The sequence below is a fragment of the Notechis scutatus genome, chromosome 6 (genome assembly GCF_049901735.1).
Source record: "Notechis scutatus isolate UNSWTSFEM ecotype Mainland chromosome 6, rNotScu1.2, whole genome shotgun sequence".
Classification (NCBI taxonomy): Eukaryota; Metazoa; Chordata; class Lepidosauria; order Squamata; family Elapidae; genus Notechis; species Notechis scutatus.
Window position 1 is genome coordinate 62,468,584 of NC_142014.1, and position 15,645 is coordinate 62,484,228.

The 15,645-nt window shown below is 39.1% G+C and overlaps 1 protein-coding gene across 2 annotated transcripts in view; it reads left to right on the plus strand.

Moving 5' to 3' along the window:
• DGKI (diacylglycerol kinase iota) overlaps nucleotides 1–15,645 on the plus strand; it is a 287,785-nt gene that overhangs the window by 229,621 nt on the left and 42,519 nt on the right. For both annotated transcript variants that reach the window (XM_087968515.1, XM_087968516.1), the window contains exons 26-28: nucleotides 2,016–2,056; nucleotides 4,534–4,661; nucleotides 5,368–5,493. In XM_087968515.1, the coding sequence (XP_087824641.1) occupies nucleotides 2,016–2,056; nucleotides 4,534–4,661; nucleotides 5,368–5,493 (295 nt within the window). The remainder of the gene's footprint in view (nucleotides 1–2,015; nucleotides 2,057–4,533; nucleotides 4,662–5,367; nucleotides 5,494–15,645) is intronic.

A 15,645-nucleotide genomic window follows, 5' to 3' on the forward strand; every position in this document is an offset into this window, starting at 1 on the left:
GAAAAAGCAGGAAATAAAGGTCAGGTAACAGCCCGGGCAGGTGGGTGGGCCAAACAGCAGCAAACTCAGAACCAGTTCATGGTCTGCTGCTCTTCAGACCTACCAGTTCTACAGAACTGGGCAGAACTGGTAGCATCCCACCGCTGGAAATACTCCTTCAAATAAATTCAGAACTCTCAGTTGATCGTACCTTCAGCAATATCAAATAACACAATATAGCCTTCAAGCCAGTGGTGATAAGCTACTGGTTGAGCTTGGTTTGGCTGAACCTGTAGTTAAAACAAAGGGCAGGATCAGCCCTCCCACACACCCCCTGTGCTTTTCTCTTCTTTATCCTCTCAGCCGATTGGTGCTGCAGGTCTCAGCTGGTGTGGGGAAAGCTGTGCACCAGCAAAGCATGCCCACCAAGCCATGCTCACCGAACTGGTGATAAAACAATTTGAATCCCACCACTGCTTCAAGCACTCAGATAAACTTTTGATCTCTCTTTCTCTCTGTCTCCCCCCTCTCTTTTGGTGCCAGTCCAATAGCTTGCAAGCTTTGCTAATAGTAAGCAACAGATTGTGGGTTGATAGCTTGTTTTAGAGATGTTGGGAGGAACTCTCTTCTTTCTTTTCCTGAAAAAAAATATGCTACCTTAAATCTCATGCATCCGAATGAGATCTGTGTTGCACTGTTGTCCATATACATTCCAAGGATATTGGTTAGTGGTTTCACTGACTAAAATTCTAGCCTTACCCAATGCCATCCAGCAAATGAAATGGGCAAGCACAATGCTCTGATAACTGTATACATCAGTGGTGGTATTCAAATTTTTTTTACTACTGGTTCTGTGGGCATGGCTTGGTGGGTGTGGCTTGGTGGGCGTGGCAGGGGAAGGATACTGCAAAATCCCCTTCCCTCCCCACCCCACTAACCTGCTCTCCAGCTCCGTTCTCCTGTGCAGGGCAACCAAAGAAGACCCAGCTGATCAGCTGGGACTCGGGAGGCAGATAATAGATGGGGGTGGGATTTGTCGGTTCTCCAAACTACTCAAAATTTCCGCTACCGGTTCTCCAGAATTGGTCAGAACTGGCTGAATACCACCTCTGGTATACATATTTCTTTTTTCCCCCTATTACTGTCAATCAACTGAACTTTTTAAAAATTTCCCTAAAACTAAAGGTCAGCTGCTGACAATTTGACCTATCAACCCCTAGATGGCAGCCAAGAGTTATGTTTTGAAAATATCTTGGCTACCATCTAGTGATCATCAAGATGCGTTTAGCTGAGATGAAGACAATGCAAAAGTATTGTTGAGGAACCTGAGAAAGGATACTATAGAAATGATCCCTGAAAGGAATTTAGCTCTGGGAGGTACAAACTACTAAGAACAGACAGTCAACTGGAAAGGGAATTCCCTGCCAGACAGGCTTACAAAAAGCCAAATCTTTTCAATTTGTCAGCCTTTTGTGGGAGGCAGTACTGGAACTCTGCTGTATTGTTGCGGCATATAATAAATAAAATCCTGACAGAGATTCTTTCTATAGCCCTGTTTCTTATACCAAAGAGAATCAAGGTAGGCCAATCTTGAGTTTCTTTCTCACTGTTTCCTCTTTAGAGCTAAGCTGGGGTTTACTTAATGTATGCTGAAGACTTTCTTCAAGGCCATCTCTGTATTCTTCAATACACTTATATTTCCAAATACTTGCATGAAGCCAGCCATCTCTCATACTGATAATACCAACCACTACCAAATTCATTTATGTTTAGACTTAGAACGAGCAGAAAAGCCTCATGGCTGTAAAATCTGACTTAATTTTGGAATGTGTTTCTAATTTCTTCCCATTCCCTTCCTTTTTGTGCCATCGTGTTTAATGAAGAGGTCTGAAGAAGTGAAAAGTTTCATGCTCTTTTGTCTCAGTTTCATTGATCCCAACTGAGGTATTGCTTAGCTGTGTAGTTTGGATATTTTTCCCCTTTCTGATGGATCAAACACAGTTTTTCTCACAAGTCTTTCCTCGTTTTTTTTGCAGCAACTTCTGCTGACCGCTTTTACCGCATCGACAGATCTCAGGTACAGAGATGACGTTGCTTTCCTTTTAACTTCTTCTTTTTTTTATTGCACAGAATTGAGCTCACTGTTATAAGAAGAAAATATGGGTCTTGTCAAATGTGACGCTCCTCCTATTATATACTTGTCTCTTTTTCTTCTCTTCAGAGATTCTCAAGGGTCTCTAAACTGTCAAAAATAAATAAAATAATATAATAAAGCAGGCTTCTTTGATTTTCAGTTAGAAAAAAAGAAAAATAAGTGCTTTGAGGTCCACATGACACAAAAATTCAGCTCTTCCCAGACAACCATTTGACTGGGATGATAGAAGGTCTCCTGCTTTGAGCAGAGAGTTGGACTAGAACTCCTCTGTGGTGCATTCCAGCCTTATGATTCTATGTTCTGTTGTTTCTGAGTTTCTTTCTCTCCTCATTATGCAGCTATGATGCTCCACATTGATTAGTAGTATCTATTCCTTCATCTCTCAAGATCATTCCTATATAGCAATAGCACTTAGACTTATATACCTCTTCACAGTGCTTCACAGGCCTCTCTAAGTGGTTTACAGAGTCAGCTTATTACCCCCAAAAGTCTGGGTCCACATTTTACCCACCTCAGAAGTATGGAAGGCTGAGTCAACCTTGAGGCTGGTGAGATTTGAACTGCCAAATTGCAGACAGGCAGCAGGCAGCAGAAGTAGTCTGCAGTACTACATTCTAACCACTGCGCCATCGTGGTTCATATATACCATGATGCATACTTGTAGTATGTAAGACTGTTTCATATAACCTTGTAGAAATGCAATAGATCCTTCAGGAATACTTCCCATCATTATGGATTAATTTGCTTAAATGATAAAATAAAACAAAAGCATTGATTTACAATAAATTAATTCACAAGTACGTAAGTCTAATATCTGAAAATTAAACCTAACATATTAACACCACGATATGATTAATATTAGTCAATATTTAAACATTAAATATTTAAAATTATTATTATATTAATTATTAATTAATGTTAACAGCACAAGTATGAAATCTGAGAAACTCCAAAGCGTTGTCCTTATTGTGATTTTAATTTAGAGCCGTGTTTTGCCATGTAAATTAAATACCTTATGAAAAATTGGCCCAAGGCACCCAAGGTCAAAGAAGATTTAAACCAAGAAGGATGTGTTTTGCTCTTTTTGCTTAAATCAGTTTGATGTTTAATAGCATAGATTCTTCTTTTTCTCCCCACCCCCCACTTATCTTCATGAGCTCGGGATAGCTACATTAAAAAGAGAATCTTAGAGTTTATCTTGGTGTCAACAGTTCCACAAAAATCCTAATCCTCTATTTGTGAGATAAGGTGACTCTGGAAATTATGATAATGTTGGGCCTAAAGAAAATATTCACAAAGCTTAAAAACGCATCAAATTAAAGTGTCAAAAACATTGCAATTTATGTGTTGCTTGGACACTCTCTGGAAGTTTTACAAATATGAAAGTCATTCTGATTGGGTTTGCTTTTATTGATTTTTGTTTAATTCATTTAGTTTATGTTCAGCTGTAAAGCAGAAGCCAAAATTGTGTTAGTCCTTTGGGGGGATTTAAGAAAGGTCTGCTTCATCAGAACAATGGCTTGTAGAATTCAGCTATTTCTACCTGCTGCAATTCCTAAGAAATTACACTGTACAATTCTAGGCATGCTTATTAGGAAGTAATTCCCACTGAGTTCAGTGGAATTTGCATGAATAAATCTGTATCTTTAGCAAATTAGTACTGCACTTTCCAGAACAGGAAATGAACCTGAGAAATCAAGATTTATCCTAGCCACTGAGCAGATGGATTTTCTATGATGATCTCGCTGGAGCTAATCCATTTACCAAGGATCTTCCTATATAACTACCCTGTTTGTGGTTGTCAGCTGAAAATGATTGGCAAACTTACAACCCTGAAGTGCTGAAAAAGATACAGCCATTCTCAGAAACACGTGATATTTTGGGCATGAATGGTTGGCTGGCTATAAGCAAGAAACTGCCACGAATAGGATTCTGAGCATTCTCCATGCATTGACCCACAGTTCCTTCCTCCAGAACAGCTTTCTGCAAATGTCCCCAAATGTGTTGGGACTACAGCTTGCAGAATAAGTAATCAGTATATCTGGTGCATTCTGGGGGTTGCAGTTCTTACATTTGGATTTTTAATTTTAATTTAGATCTGTGTTTTGCCATGTAAATTAGACACCTTATGAAAAATTGGCCCAAGGCACTGCACCCCAGGTCAAAGAAAATTTAAACCAAGAAGGATGAGTGTTGTTCTTTTTGCTTAAATCCATCTAGAGGAAGGTGGATTTAGAATATATATACATATACATATACATATACATATACATATACATATACATATACATATACATATACATATACATATACATATACATATACATATATTCCTGAATAGAATTATGCTGTTGATTGCAATAAACAATAGATCTTTTATTTTAATATCACTGTTGCAGGAACATTTGCACTTTGTGACAGAAATATCACAGGATGAGATTTTTATCCTGGATCCAGAATTGGGGGCAGCTCAACCAGCAGGAACACCTCCAGGAATGCCCGACCTGGTGGTAGAGCAGGCTTCTGGGTGAGTCTGGCTCTTGGGTTTCTGAATTTTTTAGGTTCTCTTATTTTCATACACAGTTTTCCATATCTTTAAAGATGGATATCACATGGAGGTTTCTGTTCAAACATATTCTTTTTCTAAAGAAGTTTTGCCCAAGTTGATCCTTCTGTTTTTCAGGTGCTTTGAGCTGTAGCTCCAAATCATCATTGGCTATGATGAATGGCACAATGCAACTGAAAGTCGCTATATCACCTACATCATATCTATATTTATACCTTCAATGTCTGTCATCACTGCAGTGTACAGTGGGAGGGTGACATGTTAATCTATTCCCTTCCCTTCTTTATACAGTTTTTAGTTGTGCTTCTGATATTACTGGACTTCCAACTCCCAACAGCCCAAATATGGCCAATGATGAGGGATATTAAGAGTTGGAATTTTTTGGCTTTTGAAGGGCTGCCATTCTAGACCCATGAGAAGTCTTGAGTCTACCATTAGTGGGGCAATTTGTATACAATTTTATGAAATTACTCCAAGAAACAGATAAATAAACAAGAGGATAGTGTAGAAGAGGGCAAGATATGTTGGGAATCATTGACTCAACCAACCAACCAACCAACCAACCAACCAACCCCACCCTCCCCCCCCCCCAAAAAAATACCTGGAAAAGAAGTTGTTGTTTTTGGAAGCAACCATGTTTCCTATTTGAAAATGTTTCTTTTCCCAGAATGTCCGATCGATGGAATCCTGCTATTCGAAAGCGCATGTTGAGTGACAGCAGTTTGGGGAAGATGTCTCCTCATTATGAAGTACCTGAGAAACAAAAGGAGGCCAGCCACGCTCACCTGCTACAGTAAGAGTCCTCTAGATTTTTCAGCTTGGTTCTGAGTTGTTTCCTTAATCAGAGGCAACATAAACTGCTCTTTAAAATGCACTTGGGTAAATTCTCTGCCTTTTTAAAAGCAGCGTCTTTTGCCATATCTGTTTCAACTGTCTTGCAATTTAAGATGAGGCTATATAGAAGAATGTAAGAAAGCTTCACTGATCTGATTCTAGCACAACAATATCTGCACTAGCTGGGTTCACTATTTTTTGTCTGTCTGACTGTCTGCTATATATTCTAAAGCAGGGGTGTCAAACTCAATTTGATTGAGGGCTGCATTAGGACTGTGGTTTACCTTGGGGGGCCAGGTGGGTGCGGCCAACTGGCTGGGTGTGGCCAGCTTGATATCACTCATTGGGCGTGGCCGACTGGGTGGGCTTGGCTGACTGGGCTTGATGTCATTCCCCAAACCGCTGGCATGTTTCCTCTTCACACTGGGTAGATTGGGCCAAAGCCATGCTGGCTCAATGTTTTCTCCTTCGCCTTGGATAGACTGGGCTGAAGCGGTGTCGGCTGGCCCTTTACATTTTCCAGGATGGCCCTATGGGCCAAATCTGACCACATCACAGGCCAGATGTGTTTGTGTTTGACACTCCTGTAGTTTATGTTAACCGTTATTTAATGAGGAGAACTCAGTGGCTGGATTCATAGATGGTGCTGAGACACAAACCATGAATTATGGTGTTTGAGCTCATAACTGTGCTAAGCTATAGTATAGCAATTTTTGACTTCATTGTTGGATGGCAGCTCCTCTCCATGAGCTCAATTTCCTAACCTCACCTGGAGTTGCCAATGATGGATCTGTAAGTCTTTTACTAATACAGCACATCAATTCAACAACTGTAGTGAATGGCTAAATTTGGGGATGACTTCTAGGGCTAAGAGTTGGGGTTTAACTGTTGTCAAAAACATTTCATGATAGCAGTAATAGCTGAAATGACAGACTGCAGGTCTGAGGAACCTGTATTTCTACAGATCTTATCTGGAGTATCATGACCATCATTTTTTATTCTTCCTTCCTTCCTTCCTTCCTTCCTTCCTTCCTTCCTTCCTTCCTTCCTTCCTTCCTTCCTTCCTTCCTTCCTTCCTTCCTTCTTTCCTTCCTCCCTGAATCCAACAGCATCTGGTCTCGTAAACATACAACTAACTGTCCCTGACCAACTCTGGTGGCTTGGTCCTTGCAGAATGATCCATCCAGTTCCTGTAGATTCACAAGCCCAGATACTGTTGTAGCGTGCAGTAGTCTCAACTACCCATGAACTAGTTGTTTTAAGAGATAAAATATATATTCATGAAGCAAATATAATTGCATACAATAGTTTACTTGTTTATAATGTAATACAGAAGAGTATAACAAGCTGGGAGGTGCCAATTTGAATCTTCCTCCTCTCTTTAAAATTAAAAAAAGAACATCTCATAATTTCTGTTTTCTAGAATACTACTAGCCTCAGGAAAGATCCAAAAGATTTCTTAGAAAATGAAAGAAAGAAAAAGAAAAGAGGAAGGAGGGCTAGAGTCCAATATTTATGTTTTCTTGCTACAGTAAACGGGGAAAATTGAAAATACCTTGCAGGATTGGAAACAAGGGTGAGGATATATGGCATTCTGATATTGATAACTGGCTATATTTTTGTGAATAATTGTTCTTGCCTACAAGTCACCTTGTGCCTAGAACTTTTTCCCAAAATTTCAATGCATGAAAGAGAGAGAAAATGAGAGAATTCTTGAAATAATAAAAAAGTTCCATTTTCTCCCTGCCTCCCTGATCTCTCTTTTGATCAGGAAATAATAGGTATTTCCCCTTTTCTCTTCTCTATTCTCATTTGTATTATTTTCCTTTCCTTTCACTCAGTGTATGATTTTCAATTTCAATTGAAATGAAGAAAATAATGGGTAATAAAGTCCTGTTGCAGGAAGTAGAAATGTGATCATATGTCAGGTTTCTCATCATTTGGACAGTGAAGAGAGACACCTGGTAATGAGAACTCCATAGAATTTGGCTTCTTCATAAAACTTTGGATTAAAATTATATATTAAAAAAGAGAGGGTGGAGGAAATGCTTTTGCTAACTGCATTCGTCTGCTTCTTTTTTAAAAAGTATATTTGAATTGAAAATAGTATCAAACGATTTTTTTTTTAAAAGAGCAGACAGTTTTGTATATAACTAGAGGAAAATCAGTGTTAAATCAAAAGAATTTAGGAAATAGATTTGTGTGAAACTTACACATGCCAATTTAAAGGTAAACTTATATAAAAATGGTGATAAATATGATCTAAATATGGTGTCATCAAAGAGGGGAAACCATCACTTTATTCCAACTGAAGGCCTAGTTTATCTCCATGCTGGTAATCATAAAATGTTCCTTTTGGTTTTTTTAATTTAATTTGAACAGGGAGGACAAACTGAAGCTGCCTGAATTTTACTCAAGTCATACAGATTTTAGTGACACAATTGCTGAAAAATGGTTGTTTGGTTTCCATTCCATTAATATGGAATGGAAAGTTCATGAAAACAGAAATGTAAGCCCCCAGTTAGGGATAATATGATTGATAAAAGCAAAGGAAAAAAATGGGAAGAAAGCTACTATGAGGTAGTTTTTGTATCTACAAACTACCTGTACCCTCGTTGTTAAAGATAGAATTAATGGAAATTTCTATGATTTGACCTCAAAAGTTTGCTCATGGCAACTTCAGTTAGGGTAAATATATTCTTTGCAACTCTCCTATTCTAGAAATAGTTTGTACTTTAGTTATTTACTTGTGTCAGTGAAAGCTATCTGGTTCCTTGTTGGTGACAGTGTCATATGCACTATGACACTGTATACTCTAGGTGGCACTCAAGTGTCAAGGATAACCATTCAGCAACTTGCTTCTAACTTTATGTAGAACAATGAATTGTTTTAAAATATCAGAAATACTAAAATAAGTGTAGCTGTATGTTAAAACGTGGAATAGATTCCCTCAAATCTAGGGCCATGCAGATACCGTATGTTTCCCAGGATTTTTTTTTTCTTTTGGTTGAAAGCTATATAACTTGTTGAAAGATGTTGCAGAGAGAGAAATAAGCACAAGGGGTTAGAATTTTATAGATGTCATTTGCATTTTCAGTTCCTCAAATTATTGTAGAACTTATAGGTTAGTATTGCAATCTCCAACTTTCTTGGAACACATTAGGGAGGGAAAAAAAATCAAGCTCTCTACTAAAGAGCCACCATCAGTCCATCTAAATTGTTCAATCCAACAATGTCAGAATAACATCTAGACATGGAGAAATGAATAAAATTGCTTGGAAACTTTTTTTTAATAGCTAAAAGTGTCAATTTAGATATGATGGAGGCAACTACTTGGTCTCAACAAGTCTAAAGTCTGTCCTCAGTCTCCCCTTTTTAAAAGTTTCCCACAGTTATATCTTTATAATCTGTTACTTTTATTTGATCCCCCACAATGCCCTGAAGACATCACATTCCCATAATGCACTAGAAGAGACTCTCAGGCACCTAGTATTCTTTGGCCAATTGCTCCTTTCAGTGTTAAGCCCATCAGGGTTCAGCTACCAAGCTCATTCACAGAGCAAGAGAATTCACCCATTAACCCTTCACTCTGCAATGATACCTGGGCACAATTGCAGTTGGGAGCTAATAGTATTGGATTTGAAGGCTATGTGAAATGAGGGCTTTATGGAATAAATATTAAGAGAATTAAAGGATAATGATCTACTATTCCCTGTCCCTTCTGCGTGCCAGAAACCCAAAGTGTGGCATCAGATTAAAGGCTGCCTAACACTCTATTGGGACTTTGGAGGAACACCAAGGCTCAAACTTGCATGGGGATTTTTGTCACCATTTTATCCTTTGCTAAAGAGACAGGGAATCCAAACAACTGGAGATGAGCTGGTGGTACATCGTATCAGGGACTGTATCATAACTTTGGGCAGTGGAACATTTTTAGGGAAGATAAAGTCTCTAGCAGAACAAGCAGCCCCTGATGACATATCTGACCAATGCCCTGGAAAGTGACCCTTTGTTTATGAGAACAGTACTCTTATGCAACAATTGTTCTTCCTCCCCTTGGCAGATGTTAGATTAGTGAGCTAGCATTGGCTTCTTTATCTTAAGGGTTACAAGGAGAATACAGATAAGAAGCAAACAAGAGCAACCAACAATAAAAATCATGCAATCTGCAAAGCCCTGGTAAGAAACTCTTTAATCCTTTCTGCACAGGTATTTCTTTTATGTGCAAAGGGAATAAGGGGCCACAACACTAACTCCTTGCCAATCTTCTACTGTGCAATTTACTCTCTCAAGCCTGAAGCCAAACCTAAACCGAACTTCTGTGGAAAAGATGGAATTGATGAAAATGGAGACAATTTGCATTGGTACCATGTGTCAGCTCATTACACCAGAAGTGTCATTCTATGAAAGAAAAACAAGTCATAAACCCAATTATCTAACTATGTGCCAAAGCCATGCATGGATACCACAACATGTGGCATCCCAGATGTTTGTTTTTATTCAGTTTATTGAATGACTCAATTGACTAGTGATTTAAGGCAATTTATAAGAGGATTGAAAGCACTGATGGTCAAGGCAATAAAACAGGAAAACAATAACCACATTAGGAGAAATAAACACTTAAAACAGATATTTCAGTGGCTTCACAAAATTGCTTCCAACAATGCCTGTCAGAAAAAGCAAAACTTTTAGGGATAGCAAGTATCAAGTATCTAATTTTCTGGCTGAATATAGAGACAGGCAGCTAAACACTACAAAGGCTTCCATACAAAGTTTCTTTATTGGATTATATCAGGCATCCTCAAGGTATAACTCACAGTTATCCTGAGATTCGTTTAATGTCCAATCTTTGCATTGTCATCTTCATAGTGTGAAAAGATAGTTATCTTCATCCCATAACAATACAGCAAGGGAAGACTCCAGCATGATGTTGGGGTCCAGGCAAGAATGACCAAAACTCCCCACAATCCAACCAGAGGTCAATTCAGTGACCAATCAGATTACAGATGTGACCACATGACATGAACTACATTTCCCATGAAGCAGCTCTCATTCCCAAACTAATCATATACTGTTTAACCACTATATACTGTCTAACCAGTACAGCAAGGCTGGAGATGTGTAGACCTGTAGACTTTGATGAAGGTCTGGCAATATTGTGCCTGGAAAGAAGGGAAATTGTGAGCAGAGGAATGAAGATCTGTAGAAGATTTGCTGAATCAGAGAAAGAATGGAAACTAGGGTTGAGAAGAGTGAAATCATTGGTGGGGTCATAAGAGACATTGTGAGGCCTACTGATGCTACCAGTGGTGGGGTGGAAAAGGTGTCACTATGGCTGGTGGGGAAAGTTACTATTTTTATTAAAAATTTCCCTTCTGAATGTCAGGTCTTTCATCAGCCAAGAGTCTAAGGCAGGGAAGAGAATGATTCTATAAGTCACAAATGCCTTGCCCACAAAGTGACCAGTTACAACCAATGTATTGGAAAACTGGGAAGTAGAGACAATTTAGGGATAACATTAGAAATGGGTAGCATATAAATACATATACATGTATGTTGGTCAAAAGAATCCCTTCCACAGCATCTTGATCACAAGCCCGGTAATAGATCTTCTTTAGCTGTTGGTGCTGGGGGATTTCAATCACAAAATTTTGGGTCTGCGGCAGTGGTGGGATTCAAATATTTTTACTACTGGTTCTGTGGGCATGGCTTGGTGGGCGTGGCAGGGGAAAGTTACTGCAAAATCCCCATTCTGTCCCCATTCCTGGGGGAAGGTTACTGCAAAATCCCATTTCCTCCCCACGCCACTAACCTGCTTTCCAGCTCCGTTCTCCTGTGCAGGGCAACAAAAGAAGACCCAGCTGTTCAGCTGGGACTCGGGAGGCAGAGAATAGATGAGGGTGGGCCCAGTCAGAGGTGGTATTTGCTTCTCCAAACTACTCAAAATTTCCACTATTGGTTCTCCAGAATTGGTCAGAACCTGCTGAACACCACCTCTGGTCTGTGGTCTGGGTTCATGCTCTCCAAAGTATCCATTGGTTTGCCCCAAGTGATCATAGGCTGATTCATACAGGAGATTACATGTTACACTGTTTTTTATAGTCCTTAGATTCCAGAGACGTAGCACATCCTGTACTGGAGACAACAGCCCCCTCACTGAGGTCATTTATGGAAGCCAGAGGCAGCAATGACTATTTTTATAATACCTTCAAGTGGTTGTAATTAAGTTTTAAAGGAAATGGAAAGAACATGAAAGTATAAAAGTGGAGTATAGAAACAGATACATACTGGTCTGGCATAAGAAACCAAAAGCCAGGATAAAGTTCAAAGTACTACAGGGTTATTCCATGCAACCTATACACAAGAATCTGATCTACTAACAGTCAAGACAAATTGGCACTAGATGAGAGTCAATAGACTTCAATGGGACTGTACTTAGGTCTCTTTGGGTGATGTAGGGATGCCAGACTGATGATGCATTTGACCCTGCCCTTGGGCTCAGCCTGGTCATCTCCTACATCACCTTAAGAAATAGATTTACAAGATAAGGACAGGTAGTGTAGAAATAGAAACAATATAGCAAATTATTATATATTGAATATATTATTATATTTACTAACAAAATAAATATAAGTGTAATAGAACAAAAGGAAGATTTAAGGAAAAAAAGGAGAGAAATCATACTAAATAGGTTTAAATCTGTTGTACATATGAACCATGGAAAATAAAGGCTCGTAAGGTTAATCGCGAACTTGCCAGTGTTCATTTTCTAAGAAAATGCTAATTTACTATTTAAGTAATAGACTTCATCCAATCTGGAGGTTAATCATCTGTCCTCTGTGTGGGTGTTGTGTCATCTGCAAAAGAACCCACACTGAATGCCTGTCTGAAGCAGATATAAATGGGATACAATAATTGTGCGCATACATACAATTGCACATTAACATCCTTTCAAGCTTCTCTTTAAACATCATCTGCAATCTACCTAAAAAAAAAAAAAGAAATCACTTAGAAGAACACTTTTAGAACTAAGGGAACAAAATAAATGTCTAAAAGTAAAGAGAAAGAATTAAAGAAGAAAGAGAGAATTAAAATATTTAGATGCAGGATTTCTTTATTTAGTTAAACACATTTTCCCCAAACCAAGGTAGCAGGTTTGCAGAAACACACAATTTGCTCAGCAAAGAAGAGGACAGTCAAATGCCAGACAGGGTCAATACAGTTATTTTATTGTTTGGCACTTTATATTCTTAAAAGCTGTGTGTGAAAATGCTTTAGGTGGCAGAGGCTCTAGTGTCTGGTAAAAATAGCAGCTTTTTTTGCTGATAAAAATAGCTGCTTTAGGATGGCTTGATCGTTCTCTAGAGGCATTTGTCTTTATGAATAATGTACTGGATTGCTGGAATTTTTCTTTTTTAAATGTGCCTGGAGGAGGATCATTGAATTGTCATGAATCTTGAAATCCCATCGACCCCAGCTCTGCACTGCAAATCCCTTCTCTTCTTTCCTTCCATTGAAATAGATTCCTTCTCCCTCAAATTGGAGCAGATTTCAAACGGGACATTTTGAAAACCATTCATCAGCTTTTTAGAGCTACCCGTTCTTTAGAATTAGCTGCTTTGGAACATTTGGGATGGGATTACAGATGCTAAATTCAGGCTCTGTGAGTTACTATGAATGGTAGGTAATGGAGTAGATCAGAGATGGCATTCAGCAGGTTCTGACCAGTTCTGAAGAACCGGTAGTGGAAATTTTGAGTAGTTTGGAGAACTGGCAAAAACCACCTCTGACTGGCCCCGGCCCATCTATTCTCTGCCTCTTGAGTTCCAGCTGATCGGCTGGGTCTTCTTTTGTTCCCCTGCAGAGGAGAATGGAGCTGGAAAACAGGTTAGTGGGGTGGGGAGGGAATGGGGATATTGCAGTAACCTTCCTCTGCAAAACCTTCCCATGCCCACAGAACTGGTAGTAAAAAAATTTGAATCCCACCACTGGAATAGATGCATCTGGCTTTCCTGATTAGTGTAAGTTTTGTGTGACCAAAGGGAAAATGCTCTCATTTCGTAGGGCAGGGATAGTGTGGTCCTGCAGTGGAAGATACATCACAGTTCCATCAGAAGAGGCAGCCTTCAGCTGGCCCAGCAAGTAATCCTGCAATCTTGTATTGCAGAGTGAAAGTCCACAAATGGGGAATAGTGCCTTGCTGTGTTCATAAACAGTTGGATGGGGACCAGCAGAAGCATATACACAAATGCTAATTTTGATTAATATTAAGCTTGATTAGAATTACAGGTAGCCCTTGACTTACAACAGTGTGTTTAGTGACTGTTCAAAGTTACAACGGCACTGAAAAATGTGACTTATGGCCTTTTTTCAGTTACAACCTTTGCAGCATCCCTATGAACAAGTGATCAAAATTCAGATAATTGGCAACTGCTTCATATTTATGACCGTAGCTGTGTCCCAAGGTCATGTGATCCCCTTTTGTGACCTTCTGACAAGCAAAGTGAATGGGGAAGCCAGATTCTCTTAACAACTGGGTTACTAATTTATCAACTGCAATAATTCACTTAACAACTCTGGCAAGAAAGGTCGTAAAATGGGGGAAAACTCACTTAACAAATGTCTCACTTAATAACATAAATTTCGGGCTCAGTTGTGGTCTATCTATATTGGTTAGTGGCTTACCGTCTAGGTTGCTAAGTTTATGGTTCAGTGTGTTGTACAAACTACGAGATTCAGTTCATTCCACTGCATTTCCAAGCCTACTGTAGGAACAATATGATATCAGCACTATGACCTTGACCATTTATTTTTTTCTACTGTGTTGGAATGTGGTCTGGATTCCCAGGAGGGAGGCTCCATTTTGCATTTGGTAAAGAGGTGATGGAGTTTGAAATTTGGATAGCAGAAAGAGAGTTAAAATGGCTCTTCCTTAGCTTTTTCCAAAGTATGTCTGTGGCTATGTAGAGAGTTGCTTTAGTCTGGCAAGATTAAACCTTGTTATTAGCCTTCTGCTTATTTATTTGTATCACCTATACTATTTTTACAAATAAGTCAAGGTGGTGAACATATTCAACACATCTCCATCCTCCTATTTTCTCCACAACAACAACAAGCCTGTAAGGTGGGTTGAACTGAGAGAAAGTGACTGGCCCAAAGCCATCGAGCTGGCTTTCATGGCTAATGCGGGACTTGAATTCACAGTTTCTCACTTTCTTGCCTAGTGATTTAACCACTACTAGAGCATACTGGCTATTAGCCTCCTCTTTGCTTTCCTTCAGAATTGGGTTCCTTCATTTTCCAGTGGAAATGTTCAGTTATAGGGTATATTTATTTTATTCAGTTTATATGGTTGTCCATCTCATGTGAGTGAATCTAAGGTTCCCATTCTGGCAATCCTGCCTGTTTAAAGTTAGCTTAGGCTATCATTGCCTTTCTCCCTCACAAACCAACAGATCTGTGTCTACTCCATGGTCTGGGCAGATAAAGTAGAAAAGTTACAATTTTCTCAGCCAAAATGATCATAGTCATTTTTTTCTCCCAGTTGCTGCTTCAGGTCATTTCAGATGCAAGGCTAATTGCCTCTAACCATCTTGCTGTGATAACAATTCTACTGAGGCACACTTTAAAAAATGGAACCCGAAAGATGCTCGCTTGTAATTATAAAGTGGATAATTGTGTGCTGCTTCTTTCTGAATTTCAATAATTGCAAGTACCCAGGCTTAGCTACCTTTTATGCTGCTGCATGGCTACAAGGGACAGCAGTGGGACTAAATTTTAGAAAAATCATGGACAGCTCATTCTCATAAGCACTTCAGCAGAGTGAATAACTCAAAACATGTTTTTCTCTTCATTTGTCCCCCCAGACAGTACAACAGTAAAAATGGTACAGGTGAAGAGTTGACAAATATTGTATAGTTTGTGAAGGACAGAAGCTACTTCAACATCAGTTCTTCCCCTTCCCACGTCTCATTATTATTATTATTTGAATGGATAGGGATTATTTAATTTAATAGGTTGGATTAAACCCTCATCCATCAATGCTATATAGGTAGTGTTCGACTTACAACATTCATTTAGTGACCCGCAGTTACAACAGCACTGGAAAAAA